The following is an 8,996-nucleotide window of genomic DNA, read 5'->3' on the forward strand; positions in this document are numbered from 1 at the left end:
TGTGATGGGTTTTGTGGTGTGTTGTGTGTGTGTGGTGTGTGTGTGTGTGTGTGTGTGTGTGGTGTGTGTGTGTGTGTGTGTGTGTGGTGTGTGTGTGTGTGTGTGTGTGTGTTGTGTGTGTGTGTGTGTGTGTGTGTGTGAAGCCGTGTTGTGAAGGCCGTTTTTACTCACGTCGGCTGCAGTGAAGGAGAGTCCGCAGGTTTTGGTAGCGGGCCGTGTCAGTGGCACTGTATTGTCCTCAAAGCCAGCAAAGAAGTTATTTAGTCTGTCTGGGAGCAAGACATCCTGGTCTGCGACGGGGCTGGTTTTCTTTTTGTAATCCGTGATTGACTGTAGACCCTGCCACATACCTCTTGTGTCTGAGCCGTTGAATTGCAACTCTACTTTGTCTCTATACTGACGCTTAGCTTGTTTGATTGCCTTGCGGAGGGAATAGCTACACTGTTTGTATTCGGTCATGTTTCCGGTCACCTTGCCCTGGTTAAAAGCAGTGGTTCGCGCTTTCAGTTTCGCACGAATGCTGCCATCAATCCACGGTTTCTGGGTTGGGAATGTTTTAATAGTTGCTGTGGGTACGACATCGCCGATGCACTTTCTAATGAACTCGCTCACCGAATCAGCGTATTCGTCAATGTTGTTGTTGGACGCAATGCGGAACATATCCCAATCCACGTGATCGAAGCAGTCTTGAAGCGTGGAATCAGATTGGTCGGACCAGCGTTGAACAGACCTGAGCGCGGGAGCTTCTTGTTTTAGTTTCTGTCTGTAGGCTGGAAGCAACAAAATGGAGTCGTGGTCAGCTTTTCCGAAAGGAGGGCGGGGGAGGGCCTTATATGCGTCGCGGAAGTTAGAATAACAATGATCTAGGGTTTGTCGTTCCTAATGCATGTTTTCACACAACACAACCTTGGGTTGCCACTGTGTAAGAAACTCACAGATGCATAGAAAACACACATGCGTTGTAAGTATAGGGATGTTTCTGTAATGTTTTAGAGCGTACAGGGTGAGGATATAGAATGTGATGGACCCTACAGTGAGGAGGTCACATTCAGGACTGTAGTCTGTTGGCTCACACCACTCCTTCTGTCAGACAAATCAGACTAGTCTGTTGGCTCACACCACTCCTTCTGTCAGACAAATCAGACTAGTCTGNTAGTCTGTTGGCTCACACCACTCCTTCTGTCAGACAAATCAGACTAGTCTGTTGGCTCACACCACTCCTTCTGTCAGACAAATCAGACTAGTCTGTTGGCTCACACCACTCTTTCTGTCAGACAAATCAGACTAGTCTGTTGGCTCATACTGCTCCTTCTGTCAGACCAATCAGATTCATATGGAAAATCACATTTTTTCTCCCCCAGCCAGTCACCTTTCTGGCCTTTTTCTATTAGGTTTTTAAATGTAATGTTTCTCTTCTCTGCTGCTGCGTGTGTCTCCGTGTGTGTGCGCGTGAGAGGCGCCTTGTGGAGCGGCTGCTGGAAGTTAAAACACGACTGTGTGTATTGGCACCTGAAGTCGTGCCAATACTTCAGATATAACAATTTATTGAAGACAATGACGACAGCAGTGTGCATGCGTGTTTGCATAGCCTGGTCTCTCTGCCCAGACAGAGCTAGCATCAGAAAATCAGCTGTGACCATAGAAATACAATGAATAGAACTGGCATCCCCATTCAAGTCAATAATGGCATAATGGGTGGATTGGCGGCCATTGCAAGTCTACCCATGGGAGCAAAGCAGGAAGTGTACCCATCAATCTGTGCTGTGATTTGTTGAATCAACTCAACTGACATTACAAAAAATACATTCCATTGCGTGAGCCACATCAGTTAGCAGGGCTCTGGTCAAATGTAGTGTACCAGCTAGGGAATAGGGTGTCATTTGGAACGTAGTCCTAGTCTAGAACAACACTCCACCAGCCAGTAGAGTAGATGTCTGTGCCACTCTGAGAGCACTGGTACAGGAACTAGAACATTACTACAGGTCAGACTCCCCAAGTCAAGTCTGGGCCGGGGGACTAGAAACTATTCCAACTGTGTCTGGGTCTACAAACTCTACTTTATAGATCGCTCTGCTAACACACGCACGCACGCACGCACGCACGCACGCACGCACGCACGCACGCACGCACGCACACACACACACACACACACACACACACCATTCTTATAACACACACACAGACATACACAGGCTCGCAGACATGTCTCTGTCTGTCTGGCTCTCTCGCGCTCTCTTTCCTCCCTCTTTTGGGTTTGATGAGCAGACTGTGGATCTCTGGGTAGAGAGTGGGTTTGATGAGCAGACTGTGGATCTCTGGGTAGAGAGTGGGTTTGATGAGCAGACTGGGTGGAGCCAATGGTGGGAGCACCAGAGCCTTGGTACACAACCACTGTCTTTTTAGTCAAGGTCCTGAAGCGGTGAGGCTGTGTGCCCTGTCAGTCATACTGAGGCTGCTAGATCATATTGAGATTTTTGGTCATACTGGGAATGTGGCGCGGCTAATGTATCCGGTAAGAAACCTCGTTGAGTCATGCCAGAATAGAGGCTATTGACAATCCTGGATTGGAGCTTGTACTACTACTGGCCCAGTTCACATGCCACAGGAAGGGGGACTGCTACGGCACATCACATACCGCTCAACTGAAAGGCAGACAACACACATGCCACAGAGAAGACACAGCCACTGCAACACATAATACATACTCGTACTTGCTTCGCACACAAACTCAAGTGCACAGCTCAGACACACTTCATCCAACCACACACTACGAGGAGGACAAACATTTCAATATGATCTTAGTGGCTGATTAAAGTGGTTCTGCCAATGGTGTCTGATAGCAATACAACACAACTCATATGGCAATACATTGACTTAAATAACTTCCTGTAATACCCCCTCCCTCCTCCAAATAAAACTAACTACCCTGTAATAACAACGAGAATAAAATACTACCTATAATGCCCTCGCCAGTATAACTAGTAATTCAATGTAAAATAACTACCTGTAATTCCCTCATTCATAGACCACCACAAAAGGTTATGAGCGATACTTGTCTAACCACTCCGACACCCACCAATAATAACTACTCGCAATAGATGCCATATACACATTATACGGGCGAATAATTATAATTAATAACTCACAATCTGTAATACCGTGTATAAGGTACTCACTCCCCCCCCGAATTAATAAAAATTATACGTATTCTCGTTTCATCATTGTATACCTTCCCACCCGAATAATAAAATAATTCTACCTGTATTATTACCCCTCCACGTTGGATGATCGTACTTTTGGGTTCGTGCGAACGCGCGCCCCGGAGTAATAGACTAAATATACACGAGACTGATCTGACACCTAAGACCCCAGGCATTTCCCGGAATAATAAGAATATATCTACATCTTCTGTCAAGTACACCAGGATCATGGGGTAATTATCCATGGTAATTCATATACACAAATAATAATGAGAGTATAAACTTACCTGCAATTAGCACTAGTTACCTGCTTCCCTAAAATCTCACCCAGGGACTATTAAATGATCTGACTACCTGTAACAGTTACCCCCCCCTCAACAAAATATAATCACAAAGCTACCGTAATCTTAATAATGTTGAACCTTGATCCATTCGGTGGACGCACCGATAGAGTGAGAATATGAGTGCTATCATCTAAATTACCTGTCCCCTGGTGACGAACCTCCAGGCCTGCCACATAATACAAAATCAGTATTGCTACCATCTTCTTGTGAATTGGTGATGAAACAGAAGAAGGGAATGTTAATTCTTTATGAGAGTTTGAAATTTAACGGATTTTCCATGAGTTCAGACCTCTGGATTGACCCCTGCATGTACACGCATGGTCTTCATTCAGAACCCTCCAAACAGGTGTGTCCCTTGTCGAGCATTATGCATGTGTGGCAAATCCCTCTGTGCCGGATAGATGAGTCCGCCTGATGGACACCGGGTGACCTGCCTCACCCCTATTGAAGTCATCTCTTTCTCCGCTTTCTTTACCTGTTTCCCCGTAGAGTTCCTGTTCCTGTAAGCTATACACTGGTACTTTGATGTTAAACTGCTTGACTGATAGGCTTGGCCTATAGGTAACGCCCATTGGAAGTCTTTTAATTCGTCCAGCGTTGTGTTCTAAGGGAAGCAGGTTGATAGAGGTTAAAAATCATTAAAGATTTGACTTACAGCTGATCTTTTTTTTTTTTTTTTTTTTTTTTCACCTTTATTTAACCAGGTCAGGCTAGTTGAGAACAAGTTCTCATTTGCAAACTGCGACCCTGCAAGATAAAGCATAGCAGTGTGAAACAGACAACACAGAGTTACACATGCGAGTAAACAATAAACAAGTCAATAACATGGTAGAAAAAAAAGAGAATCTATATACAATGTTGTCGCAAAAGGCATGAGGTATAGGCCAATAAATCGAATAATTACAATTTAGCAGATTAACACTGGAGGATAAATCATCAGATGAATCATGTGGCAAGAAGAGATACTGGTGTGCAAAAAGAGCAGAAAAAGTAAATAAAATAAAAGCAGTATGGGGGGTGAGGTAGGTAAATTGGGTGAGGTAGTTTACAGATGGACTATGTACAGCTGCAGCGACTCGGTGTAGCTGCTCGGATAGCAGATTTTTTAAAGTTGTTGAGGGAGATAAAAAGTCTCCAACTTCAGAGATTTTTGCAATTCGTTCCAGTCGCAGGCAGCAGATGAACCTTGGGAAGGAAAAGGCGTCCAAATTAGGTTTTGGCTTTAGGGATGATCAGTGAGATACACCTGCTGGAGCGCGTGCTGCGGGTGGGTGTAGCCATCGTGACCAGTGAACTGAGATAAGGCGGCACTTTACCTAGCATAGCCTTGTAGATGACCTGGAGCCAGTGGGTCTGACGATGAACATGTAGCGAGGGCCAGCCGACTAGGGCATACAGGTCGCAGTGGTGGGTCGTATAAGGTGCTTTAGTAACAAAACGAATGGCACTGTGATAAACTGCATCCAGTTTGCTGAGTAGAGTATTGGAAGCTATTTTGTAGATGACATCGCCGAAGTCGAGATACGTGTTCTCTCCAGAAGAAGAAGGTGATGTTGGGTAGATGACGTGTGAGGCTCTGGGAATACAGGCCACTGTGAGTGATTAGACGGACTGACTAAGCGGAGGGGGGAAAAAAGCTTGATGAACACGACAGCTAAATCTATGTTTGTGTTAGTGCTGTGCTTTCATTCATCTTCCTGAAAGGTAGCTGGCCATTGGCCAATCAGTCCCTGCTTTGGTCAAGACCTCGTTTTATGACATTTCAGACCCTTTGCTTCTCTTCCAATCCCTTTCCTCTCTAACCCTGTGATCTTCTCTCTAAAATATAGATTTTTATAAACAGATAAGTATTTCTGTAAGTAGTGTCAGTTGAAAGATCAACATACAATATTTGTTGGTCTGATGTGATTAACAAGGATATCCAGACGCTGCACTTGATGAATTTATGAAATTGCTTCTTCCAATTATTGATAAACATGCACCTGTTAAGAAACTGACTATTAGAACTGTTAAGGCTCCATGGATTGATGAGGAAATTAAAAACTGAATGGTTGAAAGAGATGGGGGGAAAGGAGTGGCTAATAAGCCTGGCTGCACATCTGACTGGATGACTTACTGCAAATTGAGAAGTTGTGCCTAAACTCAACAAAAAGAAGAATACACCGTATTATGAAGGACAGATTTCCACCGGTCTAATGTCCATTGCTCGTGTTTCTTGGCCCAAGCAAGTCTCTTCTACTTATTGGTGTCCTTTAGTAGTGGTTTCTTTGCAGCAATACAACCATGAAGGCCTGACTCATGCAGTCTCCTCTGAATAGTTGATGTTGAGATGTGTCTGTTACTTGAACTCTGTGAAGCATTTATTTGGGCTGCAATTTCTGACGCTGGTAACTCTAATGAACTTATCCTCTGCAGCAGAGGTAACTCTGTGTCTTCCTTTCCTGTGGCGGTCCTCATGAGAGCCAGTTTCATCTTAGCGCTTGATGGTTTTTGCGATTGCACTTGAAGAAACTTTAAAGGTCTTCACATTTTCCGGATTGACTGACCTTCACGACCTTTGTGTCATTTCTCTTTGCCTATTTGAGCTGTACTTGTCATAATATGGACTTGGTATTTTACCAAATAGGGCTACCTTCTGTATAGCACCCCTACCTTGTCACAACACAACTGATTGGCTCAAACGCATTAAGAAGGAAATAAATTCCAGGAATTAACTTTTAACAAGGCACACCTGTTAATTGAAATGCATTCTAGGTGACTACCTCATGAAGCTGGTTGCGAGAATGCCAAAAGTATGCAAAGCCGTCATCAAGGCAAACGGTGGCTACTTTGAAGAATGTCAAATAAATATATATATATATTTTTAAGTTGTTGCTGAATTTCTAAAATCCTGTTTTTGCTTTATCATTTTGGGATATTGTGTGTAGATTGCTGAGTTTAAAAAAAAATATATTATTTAATCCATTTTAGAATAAGGCTGTAATGTTACAAAATGTGGAAAAAGTCTGAATACTTTCCAAAGGCATTGTATGTGTAACTGATAGATGCACACAGGCTACATGTTCATGTTTTTAAATGCATGTCAATTGTAAAGTCTTTCGTCTGTAATGTATTTTTCATTATGTGTTGGACCCCAGTCCATTGATGTCAGCTAATTGGGATCCTAACAAATCAAATCATAATCACCTCTTCCATTACCTTCTCTCTTCTCTAACCCTCTCCTCGTGTGTTTTCATCTCCTTTATTTACTAATGAGGCAGCAGTCCTCTGATCCTAATGGAATTTTCAATACACTTAGAATTAGCAGAACACACATTCCAGTTGAAAGCTTGTGGCCATATTGGATCTACCCTTTGGAATGATCATTAAACAGAATGCTTATCAGTGAAACCATAAAGAATGTGGAAATCTAGAAGTATGCTATATCCGTCCTACCTAGTCTTCCGGTGGCAGTTCAGTTCCATCGCGGATGTCAGTTGTAAACCTGTCCTATGTAGGTGGAATTCCATGTTAGCTGCTGTTCCTTCAGCTGCTTCTTGCGGGCTCCTTCAGATTCAGCCGTTCTCCCTCTTTTTCTCTGCCGTGACGGTGTTACTTGCTGACAGTCCCCAAAGGACAACAGGAAAGCCAATCATGCTTCCAAATGCATATCAGTCAACTTCCTTCTCTTATTCCTCTTCACCATTTACCTCCTCACCTTTCTCTCCATCCTTCTGCTCCTCTTCCTCCTCCTCCATAAGAGAACAGAACATTTCGACCCCATATTTTGACTGTGCTATTCTTCTTTAGCAAACTTCTGTGATCAGCACACTCATTACTGTGTTGCGTTGTGTAAAAGGTGTAGCCTATTCCTTTATCAGCAATACAATGGCATCTCTAACCACCATGACATCTTGATAACATGCCTGTTGTGACTTAACATCCACTTCAGAGGAAGGGCATTTGTTCTCAATTAATGATGGAGGAACCGATGGAGACGCATCTCTTTTTGTTGTGATTATTGATGTTTTTATTGTGGACATTGGTGCTTTAATATCTGTAGGGGAAGTTAGAATGATATGAGTCTAGTCAGTAGAAACCTGGCCATGTTTTTGCAACTTTCACCATTTTGGATCTGTGTGTTAATGTCTCAGTGAAACAGGGTCTAGTCTGTTGGTTATAAGTCGTTGACCTTTCTCTCTTTCTTTCTTTCTTTCTTATATATTTAGGATGGCCCATGTTCTCCAGTTTGATGAACAAACCAGAAAAGTCAAGGATGCCAACATGCAGGACGAAGACACGTTTGAGATCTATGATCCACGCAACCCCGTCAACAAACGGCGGAGAGAGGAAGAAGGTCAAGAGTTAGGCCTGGAGGTTAACCCCGGCCATGTGACAGACCAGGCCTCACTCCTCTCTTCCGCTCTAACCCACCACTTCAAAACAACTGTCTCCCCTTCCTGTTAAACTGTGTGAACTTTGAACCCTGGAATGCCATGAAACACCAAAACAGCTGTTATTGAGAAGCTGTTGGCCTCTGTTCACATCTGGACTGATGTAGCTAACACAGGGCTAACGTGACTCCAGCCCATCAGAATAATCCCTGATAAAAGGGAAACGCTCATGACCTGACAGCTATTGTTAATGTAAAGCTCTCTGTCATCAAGACATAGTATCCTTCTAGCATTTTCAACTGGAATCTGAACCCACATTTCCGGGAATGAACTTTTATCATCCTACAGTACTGTATGTGTATGTTGTGATTGAGTGAGAATTGGAAGGTGAAGGGGTGAGAAATGCTCAGGTACCTAGGTAAAGTAGTAAGGTTGATGGATGACGTTCCAAGTCATCGATGTCAACTTGTCTGATGAGCAATGTAATGAACATGTACTGATAATAAATGACCTTTCTCATAAGACGTACATGCCTTTTGATGTTTGCAGCTGCATTTCTGATCCTCTCTGATTCCAGGAATCCTCCAACAGGGACTTCTGGGAATTTTAGGAAAGTTACCGGAATTTTGCAACCCTAACTGTGGTGAGCAATGAGGGGAAAGGGATGAGAGGCAGAAGCTGCTGCAGTAGTTTCCCCAAGAGAATGACCTAAGGTCAGTTTAGCATTGTTCCCCCTAATAGTTAAGATAATTGGAGAGGGTAAGCTGATCCTGGATCTGTACTAGAGGTCGACCGATTAATCGGTATGGCTGATTAATTAGGGCCGATTTTCAAGTTTTCATAACAATCGGTAATCGGCATTTTTGGACGCCGATTACATTGCACTCCATGAGGAGACTGCGTGGCAGGCTTGACCACCTGTTACGCGAGTGCAGCAAGGAGCCAAGGTAAGTTGCTAGCTAGCATTAAACTTATCTTATAAAAAACAATCAATCTTAACATAATCACTAGTTAACTACACATGGTATTGATGATATTACTAGTTTAACTAGCTTGTCCTGCGTTGCAAATAATCAATG

General features: G+C 43.4%; 1 protein-coding gene across 3 annotated transcripts in view; it reads left to right on the forward strand.

Annotated features, from left to right (window-relative positions):
• LOC112069416 (spliceosome-associated protein CWC27 homolog) overlaps positions 1-8,441 on the forward strand; it is a 63,226-nt gene extending 54,785 nt beyond the window's left edge. For all 3 annotated transcript variants that reach the window (XR_011475337.1, XR_011475336.1, XM_024136757.2), the window contains one exon: positions 7,753-8,441. Coding sequence is in view for 1 of the 3 variants with exons in the window: in XM_024136757.2 (XP_023992525.1) it covers positions 7,753-7,776 (24 nt within the window). In the remaining 2 variants the exon portion in view is untranslated. The remainder of the gene's footprint in view (positions 1-7,752) is intronic.
• Positions 8,442-8,996: the final 555 nt, after the last annotated feature.

This window comes from Salvelinus sp. IW2-2015, unplaced genomic scaffold (assembly GCF_002910315.2).
Source record: "Salvelinus sp. IW2-2015 unplaced genomic scaffold, ASM291031v2 Un_scaffold1009, whole genome shotgun sequence".
Lineage (NCBI taxonomy): Eukaryota > Metazoa > Chordata > Actinopteri > Salmoniformes > Salmonidae > Salvelinus > Salvelinus sp. IW2-2015.